This window comes from Papio anubis, chromosome 1, assembly GCF_008728515.1.
Source record: "Papio anubis isolate 15944 chromosome 1, Panubis1.0, whole genome shotgun sequence".
Lineage (NCBI taxonomy): Eukaryota > Metazoa > Chordata > Mammalia > Primates > Cercopithecidae > Papio > Papio anubis.
In genome coordinates, this window is record NC_044976.1 from 203910337 (window position 1) to 203931390 (window position 21054).

At 38.1% G+C, this 21054-nt stretch overlaps 1 protein-coding gene across 7 annotated transcripts in view; it reads right to left on the reverse strand.

Annotated features, from left to right (window-relative positions):
• The window catches only part of TARBP1 (TAR (HIV-1) RNA binding protein 1), an 84536-nt gene that overhangs the window by 47630 nt on the left and 15852 nt on the right, over nt 1-21054 (reverse strand). For 6 of the 7 annotated variants that reach the window (XR_002519066.2, XR_002519065.2, XR_002519069.2 and 3 more), the window contains exons 7-12: nt 17777-17912; nt 16734-16830; nt 15223-15312; nt 7923-8061; nt 6018-6117; nt 4322-4494 (exon numbers count right to left, since the gene is read on the reverse strand). Coding sequence is in view for 3 of the 7 variants with exons in the window: in XM_021931488.2 (XP_021787180.2) it covers nt 4322-4494; nt 6018-6117; nt 7923-8061; nt 15223-15312; nt 16734-16830; nt 17777-17912 (735 nt within the window). In the remaining 4 variants the exon portion in view is untranslated. The remainder of the gene's footprint in view (nt 1-4321; nt 4495-6017; nt 6118-7922; nt 8062-15222; nt 15313-16733; nt 16831-17776; nt 17913-21054) is intronic. The other variant, XM_021931485.2, reaches the window with a different exon arrangement.

A 21054-nucleotide genomic window follows, 5' to 3' on the forward strand; every position in this document is an offset into this window, starting at 1 on the left:
TAATAGACACCTCACAAAATGCTGTATTATCATTCTGAGTGTTCATTAAGAGATTACATGTATTAAAAATTAATTTTAAATTTTCATGTTACCCAGGGGCTATATGGCCTCTGGAGTATCTCATGAGTCACTTGCCAGGTCAAGAAGCCACCAGCAAATGATTGGGAAAGTAAAAGCCTTTATTAAAAAATTCAAAACTATAACCAATGAATATGGGAAAAACAGAATACTCTTATTTTCCATATTCCATACTACTCTTTCTGCCTTTTCGTTCTCCTATATATACAGTCAACTCTTTAAATATCAAACTCACATTAATAGCATAAAATAGTTTTATTTTCCTTGTATACAACCAAACTCATTCAATTAAAATAAATTTGAGATTTCAAGGGAAAGCTTAGGCCTTGGAGAAGAGAGAACAAAATGATATGAAGAAAAGTAGCTGCCTGCAAGGCAACCAATATTATCATCCCTACCCCAGGGGTTCCCCTTAATTACCACAATACAAAAGAGCCTCTGTCTCACCCGCAAGGCACATCCCTTGGTCACTGCCACATCTCTGAATTTAATACCCTGTCACAATATACAAATTGCGGGCAAAAGTTCAAGCCAGAATAAAAATTATGGTTTGGGGCCAGGCCCAGTGACTCATGCCTATACTCCTCATGCCTGTAATCCTAGCACTTTGAGAGGCCGAGGCAGGCAGATCACCTGAGGTTGGGAGTTCGAGACCAGCCTGACCAACATGGAGAAACTAAAAATACAAAATTAGCCGGACATGGTGGCGCATGCCTGTAATCCCAGCTACTCGGGAGGCTGAGGCAGGAGAATCACTTGAACCTGGGAGGCAAATGTTGCAGTGAGCCGAGATCGTACCATTGCACTCCAGCCTGGGCAACAAGAGCGAAACTCCATCTCAAAAAAAAAAAAAAAAATTATGGTTTGGTTTCCTTCCCTATGCCTCATATAATTTGTAGTAGTAAACTGAATCCCAAAAGAAGTGGTACCAGAATTGGTCAAAAAGCGATCACAGTCAAAATCATGATGAAGTAGCACTTTATATCCATTAGGATGGCTATTATTTTTTAAAGCCCATTAATGAGTGTTGGAGGATGTGGAAAAACTGGAACCCTTGTGCACTACTGGTGCAAACGTAAAATGGTTCAGCCACTGTGGAAAAGTGTATGGCAGTTCCTCAAAAAATGAAACAGAATTACCATATGATACAGAAATCCCACTCCCAAAAGAATTGAAAGCAGGGACTCAGACAGACATTTGTACACCCATGTTCACAGCAGCATTATTCACAAAAGAGAAGGTGAAAAAAAATCCCATTGTTCATCAACAGAAGAATGGATAACTAAATATAATCTAGCCAAAAAACAGAATACTATTCCGCTTTTTAAAGGAATCAAAGTATGATACATGCTACAATATGGATGAACCTAGAAGAAACGATGTTCAGTGAAATAAGTCAGACACAAAAGGACAAATGCTGTATGATTCCACTTCTAGGACATACCCAGAGGAGTCAACCTCATAGAGACAGAAAGTAGAATGGTGACTGCCAGGGCCTGGGGAAAGAGGAAAATGGGGAATTAGTGTTTGACGAGTACAGAGTTCCAGTTCAGGAAGAGGAAAATTGGAGATGGATGATAGTGATGGCTGCACAACAGTGTGGATGTACTCTATGTCACAGAACTGTATACACTCACATATAGTGAAAATGTAAACTTTATGTATAAAACTATCTATGTGTAAAACTATGTATAAAAAGCTATGTCAGGAAGAAAAGTTCCAATAGACCAGAGATTACTCCCACAAAAAAAGCGAGACTCAGCAAAGAAGACCAGCCCACCACAGTGACCAATTCAGCCATCAGTGAGGACAGAAGCAGTAATAATTACTGAAGGCTCATATAATCCAGTGTAATGAAAGGGAAGCTGTATTGTAACTAAAAGTATGTTTCCTCAAATTTAAAAATAAACATTATACGGTTATTGCAGATTAAACATATAATCATGGAAACATCATTTTACAAAAACTGTATCTGCAGAACGGCAATCCCTGAATCTCATCTGATTAGGCACAGTAAAGTGGTATTGCACATCACAGGCTGGAGGAAAACACAGCCGTCTGGATGCCGTCACTGTGGATTCACGATCGAAACTTCAGGGGCGCGCTCAGCAAGCCCAGCAATCCTACAGTACTGCCTTAGAGCACTCACAAAGCCTCCTTCCCAGACAGATGCTTATACCCTGTCCTCACATTGCCAACACTTCCACCCCCACCCTCACTCTATCTCCTCTTTCCTTAAAAAACCAGAATAAATTAGAAAAGAACTTCTACGACCTCCTATATCCACCCACCTGCACTTATCTCTATCAGTGCTCCTTCTGGAACCTTCTAGAACCACTTGTGTCCTGGATTCCATACACTCTCACCTATGCTTGGATGCCAGTCAGCAAATACCACCTCTTTATGTCTTCAAAACCTCCCACAGTGAAATCATTTCCAACAGCACATACACATGGTTATATTCACCTCTTAAGGAAACAAAAAAACCTTCTTGTTCCTCACCACCAACGGCCCCATTCCTCTGCCCCTCCACACAAAAAACTCGCTATTTTACTCACTATTTTCATTTCTCTCCCTGAGTGGCCCCCACCACTGCCCCAGATTGCTTCCGTCGAGGTTGCCACTGATTTCCACGTTGCTAACTTGGACGGTCAATTCCCAGTCCTTCCGTCAGGGCATCAGCAGCCTCTGGTGTGGGATACTGCCCTCCTTCAGGAAACACATTCTTCACTGGCTTCCTGGTTTTCCTCCTCTCTGGCTATGAATTCCCCTAGGTATCCTCTGCTGTTCCTCTTCACTTCCCTAACCTCTAGCATTGGTGTCCCCAAGGTACTTGGACCCCTTCTCCATCTACACTTGCTACCCTAACACTCTCATCCAGTCTCACGACTTTAAATACCACCTGTATGTTAATGACCCCCAAGTTTCTATCTCTAACTCATAAATTCGATAAGAGGGAAGATCTTAGGTTAAGTCTTCTTATTACAAAGAGTAATAATAATAGGAGTAGGAGGAAACTTTGGGAGGTGAAAGATACGTCTATGGCCTTGATGGTGGTGACGGTTTCACAGGTGTATACCTATCCCCAAATTCATCAAGTTGCATACATTAAATATGTAAAGCCTTTTAACATGTCAATTATACCTCAATAAAGTAGTTAAAAAAATAATATCTTGTTGAGAAATATCTATATATGTGCTAAAAATCCTTTTCTAAAATGCATGGATGTAATAAAAGTCAAAACAGGAAGACAAAGAGTAACAGGAGGGCACTAAACAGGTAAATTCGTTCTCAGGTTGCACGTGAGAACACAGGTGTTTAATTACTTTGCATCCTAACTTATATATAACTTACATATCACACATTATTTTGTCTGTATCCAAAATTACGGCAATTTTTCAAGGGCACGTGTGAGCCAGTTCTACACTGAAAGCACTGAGCATAGGAGTAAATAATCAGGACAGCTCCAATGAATTCAAATGTATGCCCTTAAGGAGTTGAAAGTCTTCTAAAAATTTACTGTATTTTCATAGCATTTGGTTCTGCTACTATCATTATAAAAAAACAGGATATTTCATAAGCATATATTCAAATATAATCGTATCAATTTTATTCTCAGGTTTAACCTAATACTAATGCTCCTCTAGAATTTTTAAATACAAAATTTCTAAAACTGCAAATGACACTGGTCAGGAAGGACTGGGAGGTTCACCTGTCGCTACTCTCATCTCTGATGTCTACGGGTTTTCAACTGCTGTTTTACATACCTTAGTTTAAGGAGAGAAGAAGGAGCTCAATGCTTCTACCTATTATCACTAACTTTCTCTGTGAAGTATTTTCTACTTAAAAGGTACTCAAAGATGAACATATTTAAAGACAAGTAATTATAAAATCACTGCCACTCTCATGCTTTAGCAGAGTGGCAATCAGAAATGGATCCTGCTTAAACATATACAAAATAGTGACCATTTAAAATGGTCTGGAAATCAATAAGCACACATAAATTTTTCTAAAAAGCAAATGAAATTACATTATAGTAACCAACGCATGTAAACCACTAGAATGTCAACTCACGAGAACAGATAGTTGCTCCTTCAACACTGTATCCCCAGCGCCACTGCGAGATTCTCAATACATTATTTACTGAGTTAAGTCTTCTATTTTAAAAAGTCAGAAATTTCTTCTCACTCTAAATACCAATGCTGCATCAAGCAAGACACCAAGAGAAACAACTTATCCTCACCATCCTGGGCACTGGAACCTTTCAACCTGCATGTGTTCAACAGCTTCAACAGCAACTGGAGGCATCTGTCAGTCTTCAGCAAGGGCATGTAGGCATTGGTACCAAACTTCATAAGCACATCCAGAAGAGGATCTAAGAATATCCGTAATACATTCTCTGTTCTCTGCTTTCCACTAGACATTAAAAGACATGCCAAAATCAACCATTTCAAAAGCATAAGCAAATTGTTTCCCGCCTATAATTGGGTGAAAACTGGTTAGCTAACGGATCCAATTAGACAAAGTTACTCTCATGAAAGACTCAGACAACCAGCAGCTATGAGGACTCATCTTCTGGTCCGTGCTTTCCCCACTGTAGCGACTCACTAAAGAAGGCACAGGGAAGAACTACCATCCTCAATGCCAGGCACCAGCAGGAAGGAAATCCTATACCCAATTTATGTGTAAATTAAATTGATGAGACCCTGCTTCCATAATACAAAGATATAAAACCAAAACAAACATAAGTTAGTCAAGGAAATAGAACATGTTTTTAAAAATCCAAAACAAACAAAAACAACTAAGGATTCATTAAAAACTGTTATAACTGACTTTTTTTTTTTTTTTTTTTTTTTCAGATGGGGTCTCACTCTGTCGCCCAGGCTGGAGTGCTACGGTGTGATCACAGCTCGCTGTGGCCTCAACCTCCCAGGCTCAAGCAATCTTCCCACATCAGCCTTCTAAGAGGCTGAGACCACAGGTGTGAGCCACCATGCCCGGCTAATTTTTTAATTTTTGCAGAGACAGGGTCTCACTTATTTTCCCAGGCTAGATAACCAACTTCAGTACAAAATCTTTGTCTAGAAAAGAGATTTGGTGTAAACCAAATTTACTGTATACCATGCAAATATCCTACCGGATTTACCTAAGGATGCTGCTTATTGCAAAACTATAATCTAGTGAAAACTGAGCTGCTTCCATTCTCACAAAATATAAATAAGACTGTTGTAAGATTGTTTTATCTTTATTACTATTTTTTTAGATCATGTATTGTACAAAGGAGTCAAATCCAGTAAATCTCTTTACCTAAACTTACACTGGAATCTTGTAATCCACTTCTAATATTCTGATATAAAACCAGTGATTATTGTATATAGTTTTTTAATCTTCTCTAATTTAACATTAAATTTTTTTCAGACAGAGTCTCACTCTGTGGCCCAGGCTGGAGTGCCATGGCACAATCTTGGCTCACTGCAACCTCCACCGCCCGGTTCAAGTGAGCTTCCCATCTTGTCCTCTCTAGTAGCTGGGACTACAGGCATGTGCCAACACGCCCGGCTGATTTTTGTATTTTTAGTAGAGACAGGGTTTCACCATGTTGGCCAGTCTGGCCTCAAACTCCTGATGTCAGGTGACCTGCCCGCCTTGGCCTCTCAAAGTGCTGGGATTACAGACGTGAGCCACCGTGCCCAGCCATCTAATTAACATTAAATTGTTAAGTTTAACATTTAATTTACCAATTTAAAAGCACTAATATGCCCTTATTCCTATTTGTTATTAACTTGAAACATTTCTTTGGTATACTGTGAATGTTCTAGTACCCTCCCTTAATACCTTGTGATCAACTCACTTAAATCATTCAAAAATCTGCATACACATCATAATTCTGATCAGGATTTTTTAAAAATAGGTTTTCTTTTCAATTATAGAACAATTACCTATATTGAGTCTTCATTCCTTCCACATCCACAGCCAGCAAGACCATCAAAGAAACAAGCTTGGCTTCAAACCAATCAGGCATAAAGCAGTTTTCTCCTGCTTAAATAACAATAGTTAAGGTTTGCAAAACATTAACAAAATCCTTCAAGGAAGATGCTTCAAAAAAAAAAAAAAACCCCACTAAATGATTATGCCTTATTAAATTATGAGAGAAATACAACTGAGATGAAATACAGTAGAACACCCTAGAGCATGGCTCATTATTATACGTATCTATTTCACATGAACAAAAAACTAATTTGTGTACCTGTTACATGCCATGCAATTACCTGGGTGCTGCAGACACAGTGGTTCCTGTGCTCATGGAATTCAGTGTATAGGAGAAAAGCATTAATCAAAGAATAAATACATAGAAAATTGCAATTATAGTGAAGGCTATAAAGGAGAAGTAAATGGTGCTAGTGGAGTCTACACTGAGAAGATGTGCCCTTATCTGGAGAGTAAGAGGAAGTTTTCCTGAAGAAATGACAATTGGGCTGAGTGTGACAACTCAAGAGGAAAGATGAAGGGACATAAGAACTTTCTAGACAGAAGGAAGAGCACATCAAAGGTCTTCTGGCAGGAGGAGGCATGCCATATTCAGAAAACAGAAGTATGCTCAGGTGTGCACTACGTGACAGGGAGTAGCAAAAACTGAAGGGGCATAAACAGGCAGAGAACAGAGACCAGGAAACCTTGCAGGCCATGCAGAGGACCTTTGTCTCTGCCCTAAAGGTCTCTGACCTTTGTCTCTAGGTACCATGTGGAAAAGATATTGCAGAGGAAGCAACGGTAGATGCAAGGTAACTCGGTAAGAGGCAACTCTAGTATTTCAGCTGAAATGAGTCTTCCCTAAAATGTGACCAGCAATGAGATTAAATGAAGACACAAAGGCCATGGCCTCTCAGGCCTCTATCTGACTCCCCAGTGGATGTCCACTTTAATAGGGACTAACATATTTACTATATATAAATATGAAGTAACATATTTACTTCAAATAATCTTCCAATGTTAACAGCATAGGACATTTACTAGACACGGACAGACCAAAAAAGACTAAAAACACAAAAGACAAATGTTCCAAGAAGCATAAACTCATGCATTTTGGAAGGATAATTATCTGATCATTTAAGACCCAGTCCCTGGTCAGCTTAGAGAAACCAGGAGATGAAAATGACTTTGTGTGAGACACAGCTAGGAAATTTAAGACATGTTAAATTCGAAGATGCAATTTTCCTAAATTATCACCAATGACTTTAATGAAAAGGAAGCATTAGGAATGTAAAAAGAATCCTAATTAATGAATCTGTTAAGAGTGCTTCTCTAATGTCTTACGTATTTCCTCAAAGAAAGGATTTTTGTAAAATTGATGTTGCAAAGTATCTGCTGAAAAAGAAACTAACAAAACTATCCTTCTAAACACAGCTTTTGTTTAAAATTGTTTTTCATAATCAGTTCATACTAAACGTAGTGCTTTAAAAACGAAAAAGATAAACACATATTTCCAATGCACATATTTCCACTACAGAGGCTCCAAAGCCATATCTGCAGTATCTAGTTCACAGGGACCCAGTAACTGTAGAATAAATAAATTACTTTTGTCCACTTCTTAACTCTGGCAACTTATTAGCTTCCTTAAACATAAAGTAATTTAAAACCTCAAGTCTCAGAAGAGATAAAGTATTAATACAAGTTAGAAGACAGTATCTTTCTGTTTTTTTTCATATTATTTTACTGAAATACAAGTTTGGCATCAATAAATCATCACATATTTCATAAAGCCTAACTCTGGGTCTGAAAAACTAGTTAAAAGTTCTTTAAAATATTTTGGTTATATCAATCCATAAAAATGATTGCAGACTTACTTTCCCAAGCAGATGACTTAACATACTCTTGAATAAGGCTCTTCACATAAGCATTTAAAGATGTCTTGTGAAGTCCAATGGAGCTACACATTGGGGATGGCTTAAAATAGCTTTCATTAACACGTAGCCAGTCACATAGCTGGAAGAGAAAACAGTTATTACTTTGTTTTAAAAACCTAACCGAACAAAGGGTTTCTAATCTCCTTAAACCAATTTTCTTTATTTCACAATAAACTGAATTTAAATAATTGAATACAAGTAATGAACCATTTACTAGCATACTTGAGTTCCACAGACAGTAAAAACAAAAAAACTGTGTGTGTATATGTATGTATGTGTATCTGTATGTGTGTTATATATGTGATATATACATATATGTACTATGTGTGATATATGTGTGATACATACATGTGGTATATATATACATATATATGTGACATATATACACACACATATATATGTGTGTGTATGTGTTTTCTAATCTCCTTCAAAGAATGTATAAACTTCATTAACAGGCAAGAAATTCTAACATACCTTATATAAAATGTACATTTGAATGAGGTAAAGATCTCTATAAAAAATAATGCATTACATAAAACAAATTACAACCTTCAACTAAAACTTCTTCCAGCTTCACATGCTAAAACAAGAAGTTTTATCGTTGAGAGAAGGTAGAATTTGAAAATTAAGTTATAATCAAAGTTCCTACCCTCCTCACAAGTTTATTTTCTATCATACACGCATATTAAAATACTGTATATTAATTTAAAAGAGAAACACTGTCCAAGGCCGTCTCCATTACATCTCTTAGAAGGTTTGCAAATAAAAGTCACATAATTTCACAACTCATCTTTGGTCACATGTAATGATCAAACTTTTGTTTTAAAATCTAAATATGTTCTCAATTTCCTTTTTATAATATCTGTCTTAATAAGCAAATTCAATAACTGAGTTTAAATATGAAGAAAATAATAATGAAATGAGTCTTTCTAAAAAGTAAGCATTTTTGAAAAATTATTTTTTGTGTCCATTAGGGTTATCCAAAGTTTACTACAAGGAGGCAAAGGAAGAATACATCATTCAACCAAAGACAAAACGGATGAATGACTCTGGATGAATGAAGTGGTCAGGACTAAAAGACACCACACAGGTATAATGAGTGAGCAGGTCAATAACACTAGAGGAGGCTGTTCTGTGTAGGTCTTTATCAAGTCGGATAATCTTAAGATATTATCTGTCTAACAGTGAGGTCAGCCGGTATTTATCTTCTAACAGTATACACTTTTCTTTGTATTCCTCTAAAACTGGCCAGACTACGTTTCCTAATTATTACTGTAAAATATGTGAGGCTTTTCAAAGCTTGTATTTCCACAGGCATGATTCTGCTGTACCAAAATTATTTTTGACAACTAAACTCTAATTCATATTTGATATTTTTCTTTCCCTCTATCAAATCTGTCATAAAATTCAGAATATTTTCCCTTCAAAGAGTTTTCATGTCAGACTTATGGTTTAAAATGACATTTAAATGGCAGTCTCTGGGTAGGCAGGCTCCCTTGATTCCCCATTAAAATACAAGTCTCAAAAATCTATGTGGACACATAAAGAGAATGAAAGGACAAGCCACAGACTGGGAGAAAATATTTGCAAAACACATATCTGATAAAGGACTGGTATCCAAAGTATTCAAAGAACTTTTAAATCCTCATCATAAGAAAACAAACAACCTAATTTAAAAATTTGCAAAAGAACTGGACACCTCCCCCAAAGAAGGCATACATGGTAAATAGCATATACAAAATGCTCAGTATCATCTATGTTCAGGGAATTGGGAATTAAAACAGTAAGACACCACTATACAGCTATTGGAGTGGCTAAAAGCCAGAACACTGACAAACCAAATGCTAAGAGGATGTGGGGCAGAACTCTCATTCTTTGCTGGTGGGAATGCAAACTAGTACAATTCGAAAGACAGCTTGGCAATTTCTCATAACACTAAACAGAATCTTATCACTCAATCTGGCAACTGTGCTCCTTGGGATTTACCCAAATAAGATGAAAAGTTATGTCCACACAAAAACCTGCACAAAGATGTTTACAGTAGTTTTACTCACAACTGCCAAAACCTGGAAGCAACCAAGGTGTCCCTCAGTAGGTGAATGGATAAATAAACTGGTCCATCCAGATAATGAAGTCTTAGTCAGCATTAAAAAAAAAAATGAGCTATCAAGCCATGAAAACACAAGAAGGAACCTTAAATGCATATTACTAAGTAGAAGAGCCAATCTGAAAAGGCCATGTCCTGTATGAGTCCAACTATGTGGCATTATGGAAAAGACAAAACTAGAGACAGTAAAAAGATCAGCTGCCAAGGTTTGGGGGAAAGGAGGGATGAACAGGCAGAGCACAGAGAATTTTTGGGGGCAGGGAGACTATTGTGTATGATATGTCTGTCAAAACCCATGGAATGTACAATGTGAAGAGTGAACCCTAATGTGAACTATGACCATTAGTTAATAATAGTAATCAATATGGGGGTCATCAATTGTAACAAATGACCCACATTGATACAAAATGTTAACAATAGGGGAAACTGTATGTAGGGATGGGAAGAGTGGTGTGGGAGTATGTGGAAACTGTACTTTTTTTTTTTTTTTTTTTACATTATTACTTTATTTTTAAAATATATTGAGACAGGGTCTCGCTATGTTACCAAGGCTGGTCTCAAATTCCTGAGCTCAAGCGATCTGGCCTCCTGGGCCTCCCAAAGTGCTGGAATTATAGGCATGAGCCACCATGCCTGGTCGGAACTCTCTGTACTTTCTGTTTAATTTTTCTGGAAACCAAACACTGTTTCAAAAATTAAAGTCTATTAATTAAAAAACTATTTAGAGTGAGCTACATAAAGCCATTTCTACAGGTTTAAAATGACTGAATATCAATGACTTTACATGACTTAACATAATAACTAGGTATTTAGATAATGAGAACACTATGTACAAAAGTTATAGGATACAGTCGAATCTACACTAAAATATATATACATATATATATGTAAGTGCTTTCCAACAAAAAAGAACTGAAATCTGGATTCAGCTATAAACCACCAACTAGAAGCTTCCTGAGGGTAGTCAACGTGTTTCTCTCACTGACCACCATATTCCCAACACTCAGCACAGTGCGTGGCCTGTGGGAGATGTGCAATACATAGTTCTCAACAAATGACTCCAGGACATCAGGAGACAGGCAAAACAAATCAAAGGAGTGTCAAAGATGAAAACAGACGCCGATGCATCACAGAACCGAAAAATCAAGGGGAACAGACAAAGAAATCTAACAGCTGGCTCCTTAAAAACAAATAAACAATACAACAGGCAAACGCCTCACCCCTTAAACCAGGGCAAAAAGACATTATTAGTAATAGGAGATATTTACATTTAATATGGGCTAAAGGTAGCCTACAGCATTTTTACATGAATTTTCTCTTTTAAACCTCACAACTCATACCATGCAACAAAATAAATTCCAGCCGGATTACAGTCCACAATTTTAAAGCTATGCCTATTAGCTGCAGTGAATAGGCTTTATTTGAATACCCGAACAAACAAAATTGGACATCTGACCAAATAAAAATAAAATAAATTTCAAAAATATTGTTAGTTTTTTTAGGTGTGATAAGGGCTTATTTTTAAGCCCTTTAAACTCCTTATCTTTTAGCAGTACATACTCAAATACTTACAGATGAAAAGTAAGATTTGATAAGATTTGATTCAAAATAATTGGGAGAGGAAGGGAGAGTAGGAGGTCCAGGTCAAAGAAGATGGGCCAGTCAGGTGCGGTGGTTCACGCCTATAATCCCAGCACTTTGGGAGGCCAAGGCAGGCAGATCACAAGGTCAGGAGTTTGAGACCAGCCTGGCCAACATGGTGAAACCCCATCTCTACTAAAAATACAAAAATTAGCTGGACACGGTGGCGGGTGCCTGTAATCCCAGCTACTTGGGAGACTGAGGCAGGAGAATCGTTTGAACCTGGGAGGCAGAGGTTGCAGTGAGCCAAGATCACGCCATTGCACTCCAGCCTGGGCAACAGGGCGAGACTCTGTCTCAGAAAGAAAAAAAAAAAAAGACCATATATGGTGGGTGATGAGAGTTCATTACATTCTTCTAAGAATTTTTAAAATTTTTTCAGAGTAAAAAGCTACTGGGAAAAAAATTAAACAAAATCAAAAATCAAAATGAAACTGAAAAGATGCCCGAACTTACAAACTATAAGAGAATGATAAATTATAATTACACTGAAATGCCCTTTCCCATCCTCCAGATTGGTAAAAAATCCTGCTTCACACCAGGCACTATCATACCCTGTGAAATTCCTGCAACCCTATGGTAGGCCCCAAAGATACCGAGGTCCTAACCCTGGAACCTGTGAATGTTACTTTATGCAGCAAAAGGAGCTTTGCAGATTAAGTATTCTGAGATGCGGACATTATGCTGGATTATTTGAGGGGGTCCAATGTAATCCTAAGTGTCCTTATAAAAGGAAGGCAGAGGCAGATTCGGCCACAGAAACAGAAGAGAAGAATGTGATATGAAGATGAAGCAGAGATCTTGAGAAGCCAGGCTGCTGGTTCTGAAGATGGAGAAAGGACCATGAGCCGAGAAATGCAAGCAATACAGCTCCAGAAGATGAGGAAATGGCCTCGCCCCTACACGGAAGCACAGGCCAGCCAGAATCTTAATTGCAGACCAGTGAAACGGATTCCAGGCTTCTGGCCTCCAGAACTGTAAGGCAATAAATGTATGTTATTTTAAGCCACCAAGCTGGTGGTAATTTATTACAGCAGCCATATGGAAACTATGGACGGAAATTGGGCAATCCCCAGAAAGATTGCACAGTCACCCAACCTCTGACCACTGATCCCAGTTCTAGGACTCCATTCTGCAGATGTACCTGCCAACTCTTCATTTATTGTGGCATTGTCTGTAAAAGCCACAAGACTAGACAACTCAACAGTTCGGCAATGGGAGAAGTTGAATAAACAATGGTACAACCACCAGATGGAATACTATGCAAGCTTTACTTTACAAAATACTATGCAAGCTTTACTTTACAAAATACTATGCAAGCTTTACTTTACAAAAAAGACTAAGAAAGGTCTTTGCCTATGGAGATAAAGAAATCACTATGAATACATATTTTAATGAAAACTTGCAAGGTAGTAAACAGAGTCTATATCAAAAACACCTTTGTTTAGGGATGGGGTGGGGTAGGATAAGGATCAAGGCAGGATAGAAGAGCAAAACAATAATAAGACACTTCTGACCAATAGTTTTAATCTTCAAATCACGTAAATTCATTACCCATTCAGTGAGCAAAGCTAAATTTTTTAAAAAGGAACTAAAAAAAAAAAATTATTTGCAATGGGTATAACAACTTGTCAATACCCTTTTATTTGTTTTTTCGTTTGTTTGTTTTTTGAGACAGAGTCAAAATCCCAAAACAAAATGGGGAAAGGACAATAATAGACAATTCACAAAAGAAATACTACAAAGACATGAAAAAATGTTTTAAAAAACTGTCATCAGAATAATGCAAATAAAGTCACCAAATGCTGTGTTTCATCTACCAAAGTGGCAAAGAATTTAACATGCTGATACATTTGGTATTGTATCACTGTAGATAAAGTGGATGTCCACTGTCATACTTTGAAACCTCTCTCAATCTATATCAAGAACCTTAAAAATGTTGAAATACGGCAAAATTCAATTTTATGAACTGATCCTAAAAAACAGGTATAAATAAAAACGTATAGGAATAAGTTCCTCCCAATGTTATTTACTTTTTGAGACAGGGTCTCACTCTGTCGTGCACGCTGGAGTGCAGTGGCACAATCTCAGCTCACTGCAACCTCCGCCTCCCGGGTTCAAGCAATTCTCCTGTCTCAGCCTCCCAGGCAGCTGGGACTACAGGCATGCAGCACCATGCCCGGATAATTTTTGCATTTTTACTAGAGACAGGGTTTTGCCATGCTGGCCAGGATGGTCTCGAACTCCTGGCGTCAAGTGATCTGCCCACCTCAGCCTCCCAAAGGGCTGGGATCACAGACACGAGCCACTGCGTCCAGCCCAATGCTATTTATAAAAGCAAAAACTTTGAAACAAAGTCCAAGAAAAGGAACTAATCCAATAAATTTTACAAGATATAATCAACTGAATTTTTACTACACCTTGAAAAATTACTTAGCAACATGTTAAAATGCTCATATATATGTGAATACAAAAAAATAAAATTTAAAACAGTTCAATCTATATTTAGAAAGATTGTATGTATTATTGTAAATACACATATACTTATCTATAATGAGAAAGCAAGTAAGAGAATACATACATTCATAGGGAAAAAGAATTAAAAACTAAACAAAAAATATGAATTTAGTTTGATGGTAGGCATTACAGATCATTTCTATTTTCTTTATATGGTTCTACATTTTTCAAATTCCATATAATTAGATGCATCAAGAAAATAAAACTCCATTTTTTAAAGGCCACAATTTGCCCCTTCTTCATTTCTCAAAAACTATATAACCCAGAGGCGACAAAGATCAGAACTCAACCACATACATAACAAATAAGCACTGAATTCAGTCATATAAACTAAATCCCGTGGTTTACAAAAAGAGGGAGGAGGCTGGCCCTGAAGAGCCCTGAGGAAAAGGGTGGTATAGTAAGAGGCCTGGACGCCAGGGATGCAACATCAACAAGACATCATCACAAGGGGCTTCACATGAGGAGGGTCTGAGCTAGAGCCACAGTGGGGCATGGAGAAGAGGAAAGATGTTTATGAGACAGGAGGGTTTCATGATGAATTGGATGCAAAAAGTCAGAACAAACTCAGAATTACCAAAACGTTAAGGACTGGACAACCAGGGGGAGGAAGGAGCCATTCAATGACAGAAAAAAGAGAAAGAGGAGTTTGTGTCACTTACTGTGTTTGAGTCTAACATCGTCATTATTCCTAATGCATCTCATCCAGAGTTGAGATCTGCCCACTAGCAAGTAAAGATTTTCTTCTAAATAGGTCTATCTCTACTGCAAACATTTTCCTCTCTCCCACCTCTCCATAAGCATCTTAGCAGAATTAGTTAAGTCCACTCAAAGCAAATATACAATATTTCAAAGTCTCTGTTGACAGATAACAAAGCAATCATTATATTTTATATAAATGGTTACTCAGAAATTCATTAAGAAAATCATTTTTTATAGTTTTCAAAGACTTTATTATATTATTTTCAATCTCACCTCTGTCCACAATGAAGTTCCTCGTCCTAAGGATTCCTCTTGTCTCAGAGACATGAGAAAAGTTGAGACATCAGAAAGGGACACTTTCTCCTGGGCAGCGCAGAAAAGATTTTAAAAATTACTCATATGAAAATGTTTAACTGAATAAACTAAAACCACTGTGGAGGCAACCAATTAATACTATTTAAAGTAGGTTATCATTAGCTAAATCAAAAGAAAGCAAGTATCATTAGCTAAATCAAAAGAAAGCAAATAAAAAGAAAATATTATTCAACTTTTAACACGAAGATACCATGTTAACTTAAAATTGACGTTACTATCTTAAAGATGGTCACAATCTTAAAAAAAAAAAAAAATTCTATAAGAAGAAATTATTTTCAATCAAAATGTGAGGCCAGGCGCAGCGGCTGACGCCTGTAATCCCAACACATTGGGAGCCCAAGGCGGGTGGATCACCTGAGGTCAGGAGTTCGAGACCAGCCGGGCCAACATGGCAAAACCCCATCTCTACTAAAAATGCAAAGATTAGCCGGGCATGGTGGCAGGTGCCCTGAAATTCCAGCTACTTGGGAGGCTGAGGCAGGAGAATCACTTGAACCTGGGAGGCAGAGGTTGCAGTGAGCCAAGAATGTACCACTGCACTCTAGTCTGGGAGACAAGAGCAAAACTCTGTCTCAGAAAAAAAAAGTGATTATTTTCAATGCCATAAAAATGATCCCGACTAAGAAAACCACCTAAGTCTTTCATTCCCTTAAGGTTGTGCATCTTGAATGAAGATACCTTGCTCTATCTAGGCCAGGCATTGGCAAAAACTACTCACGGCCTGTTTTGTAAATAGTTTTGTTGGAACATAGCCAACGCCTGTTTATTTAGTTCAGAAGTTGCAACACAGATCATAAAGCCAGCTGCAAAGCTTAAAAAATGTTTGCTACCTGGCACTGCACAGAAAGAGTCTGCTGACCCCTGTAGTAAGCAATGTTTATTGAGGCTTTGTAAAAAGCACAGAATATGCACCATATATATTCCTTGAATGTCGATACAGGGGAAGATGAGGGGAAAAGTATAAAGGGAACGAGGTATAAACTCCAAGAATCCTCTCCCAGTGGGCCACGCAGGACACGCTTAGCTCCCCCAGCAACAAGCTGTGACAACACAGTGAAAGTCTGTCTACCAGGGAAGCTCAATAGAGATTCAGTGCCTCGGGCTTTTACTGGGACATGGTCATGCAGGTACCTTTTGCCTCATACATACTGAAATTCCAGACTCCCAGAAAGAAAGCAGGTTTTCAGTATAAACCACATAGAACAAACACTTTAGATACAATAAGCCACTCTTAGCAGTTAGGATAGTGTAAATCCTCCCAAAATCCAAGGTCCCGTTGCCAGCCAAGGGCCAACCTTACAAGCAGGCCTTTCTAATGGTAGTATCATAGGTCTGCTATGTTAACTCATTTCTGCACAACCACTCACTAAGAAAGACTTGTAAATGGAAGTAACAAAAGAGAAACTTACCACATCTAGCAAATTCATAGCTGTTTGAAGAAGGTAGCATTGGGCTGCCCCTCTCAGGAGAATCTGATGTGTGATCATAGTGCAATGAATAACATCCCTGACATCGAAACACAAAAAATGCAGTTCCGTATTCCCAAAGACAATTCTGATAATTTGTGATTATCAACAAGTTGATTTATAACATCTACAATTTCTAATGCAGAAAGTCAGCAGAATTTCAAAGCTGTTATTTCCCATTGTGGCCTCTATTAGAGCTCAATTTTACTATGAAACAAGTCTCTTAAAAATAAGACTACAGGCCAGGTGCAGTGGCTCACACCTGTAATCCCAAGACTTTGAGAGGCTGAGACGGGCAGGTCACCTGAGGTCAGGAGTTTGAGACCAGCCTGGCCAACATGGTGAAACCCCATCTCTACTAAAAATACAAAAATTAGTTGGGAGTAATGGCGCACACCTGTAATCCCAGCTACTTAGGAGGCGAAGGCACGAGAATCGCTTGAATCCAGAAGGCAGAGATTGCAGTGAGCCGAGATCGCGCCACTGCACTCCAACCTAGGTGACAGAGCGAGACTCCAGCTCAAAAACACACACACACACAAAAAAAACTATAAATGAAGATGCTTTTAAAGAAGTTTATATTTACTGAAATACTTTTTCTTTTTTTCATCTCCTCAAATTCCTTTTTACCAACATTTTTGAAATACTTTCTATTAAATATTATTGTTTGATATTTTATCTTTAGTTTTCTACCTACAAATTAAAAAAAAAAAAAAAACTTACTGGCCTTATTTAAAGAGGTCAAAATTCAACAGCATATATCATCAATACACATTTAAACTAGTAATTTGTAAAACAAAGTAAGTTCAACTATATGAATAATATATTTTTTAATTTGTTTTCTTATGTAAAATTAAGAGCTCAAACATCCCAATGCCAATATTAACTATTTCCATTTACTGTAGATTAAAGCAGACGGAAAAATACATACATTGATGGAAAGTCATGGCAAATAACCATACAAGTACATATCCAGAGTAAATTACCTGAGAGCAAGAAGCCCATCTATACCCAGGGCCTTATATTTTGGGACATTTGCCAAAGCCTTAGATAGAAACAAAATGGGAACAGCACACCAATGCCTACTTGTCATCTTCCGAATAAACTTCAATAGGAAGTTACCTGAAAGAAAAAGTTTTAAATTATCATTGTTGCCAATAAGCACATGAAAAGAAACTCAATACCATTAGATATTAGGGAAACACAAGTGAAAACCACAGTGACGCTCCACTTCCCACACACTAGGATGGTTATAATCTAAAGGACAGACAATAATCAGAACTGGGAGGATGTGGAGAACCCAGAACCCCACACAATGCTGGAGGGAACGTAAAACGGTGCAGCCACTGTGGAAAACAGTGTGGCAGTTCCTCCAAAACTTAAACAGACTGACCACATGAGCCAGCAGTTCTACTTCTAGGTACATATCCAAGAGAACTGAAAATTCTACTTCTAGGTATACATCCAAGAGAACTTGTACATGAACATTCATAACAGCATTACTCAGATAGTCAAAAGTAAAAGCAATCCAAATGTCTACCAATGAAATGAATGAACAAAATGTGAAATATCTATACAGTGAAATATTATTCAGCCACAAAAAGGAATGCAATGCTGATATATGCCACAACATGGATAAACCTTGAAAACACTATGCTAAGTGAAAGAAGCCAGACATAAAATGCCACGTATTGTATGATTCCGCTGATACGAAATGTTGAGAATATGCAAATCTATAGAGACAAAGAGGATTCGTGGCTGCCAGGAGCTATGGGTAGAGGAGAATGAGAAATGACTATTTATACGCCTGGGGCTTCTTTTTGAGGGTGATCAAAATATTCAGGAATTAGACAGTGGTAATGGCTGTACAACTTTGTGAATACACTAAACACCACTGAATCAAATGGTTTAAAAGGGGTAAATTCTATCTCAATAAAGCTGTTGTAAAAGAAAGTTAATTTAATTTCATTTCTATTTTAGTAAGATAAGTATTCTACTATACTATAGGGATTCTGATACCCATGGAGCTCTATTTTTTTTTTAAAGGTAATTTTTTCTTTTCTTTTCTTTTTTGAGACAGAGTCTCACTCTGCTGCCCAGGCTGGAGTACAGTGGCTCGATCTTGGCTCATTGTAACCTCCGCCTCCCGGGATCAAGCAATTCTCCTGCCTCAGCCTCCCGAGTAGCTGGGATTACAGGCATGTGCCACCACGCCCAGCTAATTTTTGTATTTTTAGTGGAGACGGGGTTTGGCCATGTTGGCCAGCTGGTCTCAAACTCCTGATCTCAGGTGATCTGCCCACCTCAGCCTCCCAAAGTACTGAGATTACAGGCATGAGCCACCACACCTGGCCGGTAAGAGAGAAATTGTTTATGATTAGAAGTCATTCTTCTATTTGAGATGTTAAGAAAAAACAGGATAGGAAATATTGATGGTTAGTGGCCTCTAGTATCTGCAAACGGTAACATCTTTCTCATAGGCTGTTTCTTGACTACTTTGGATTTAATTACTATCATTTATATTTCTATTTTGAGATACAAAGGGATAGTGCTTCATTCTGTCCTCTCTGCTAATGTGTGATTTGTTAAGGACTCTTAGCTCATGCAGTTAGTAAAAATGTCTGTTTTCTCACATAGTTGTAGAATGACTTTGAAGAAATCCTCAGAAGCTCCTAAAAGGACATTATGTGTATTTTCTATCTTTTGAAATACCTAGTATGAAAGACATTCAGAATACACAGAAGATATTCACTGGAAACGTGACTGAAAAATGACTGAGTAACCGTGAATGAAAGTTTTAATTGCTCTTTTTGAACTCCTGGCCACAATTTTTCTTTCTTCCATTTGCACTAATTAAATCCAGTAAATCTCATCTTTTGCCTAACACTTCACTCATGACACTGGAAAGATGGCAATGGCCAAGTTTCCATTTCACATTGACTCAACACATTTACCAAGCATCTGTGATATGCCTGGTCCTGGACCACAAACACTTGGCTCTCAAATTCTGGGAAGCCCTGACCGACATTTCACTCATGTGTGCTACTGACATGCGAGGCAGCAACGTGGCTGACAAATTCATCCCCATGTGGCTGCAGCCCAATGCTTAATTAAACTCCTGAAATCTACCAAACTAACGAATGACTCTAGGCTGGGTTAGGCTGGGTGTGGTGGCTCACACCTGTAATCCCAGCACTTTGGGAGGCCAAGGCGGGCAGATCACGAGGTCAAAAGATCGGGATCATACTGGCCAACATGGTGAAACCCTGTCACTACTAAGAATACAAAAATTAGCTGGGCGTGGTGGCACATACCTGTAGTTCCAGCTACTCATGAGGCTGAGGCAGGAGAATCACTTGAATCCAGGAGGCAGAGGTTGCAATGAGCTAAGATCGCACCACCGCACTCCAGCCTAACAACAGAGCAAGACTCCATCTCAAAAAAAAAAAAAAGAATGACTCTAATAGTTATCTTCCCCATCTTCCCCATTAACTCATTTTTTTAAAGAAAAAGTAATCAAAACAATCAATTTTCTATAAATTTGAAGTCATGATATACAGACCATATTTTCTCTTTTTTCTGACGTTTGAATAGACATTACCGTTGGCCATCTTGTCATCCTATTTGCCAGATTAAATACAAAAGAAAAAAAATACGTATTTCATACCTAGGCTCACTTTATAAATCACAAAGGTGGGAGTAACACAAGGACTCACAAAGCAGAGTAGGTCCTGCTGCTGCTCAGCAAACAAAAATCACACGGCTTTTGTGCTCTGCTTTCCCACCTACCTCATTAGAATGAACCTGAAGAATGGGGATGGCTCTAGGACAAGGTCTTACATAAAACAAGTGCTTTTTTGTTTTGTTTTGTTTTGTTTTTGAGACAGTCTTGCTCTGTCACCCAGGCTAGAGTACAGTGGCACAATCTTGACTTACTGCAACCACCGCCTCCTGAGTTCAAGTGATTCTCCTGCCTCAGCCTTCCAAGTAGCTGGGACTACAGGTACACACCATCATGCCCGGATAATTTTTGTATTTTTAGAAGAGACGGAGTTTCGCTGTGTTGGCCAGGCTGGTCTCAAACTCCTGATCTCAGGTGATCTGCCTGCCTCGGCCTCCCAAAGTGCTGGGATTCCAGGTGGGAGCCATTGCACCTGGTTTATTTTTTCTTTCTTATCTTCCTAAGTTAATATCTATAAAGGGACAACTTGCCACAATGAGTCTTCTGTTTACTACTTTTTCCTAAAACCAGGTTCCCTATTTT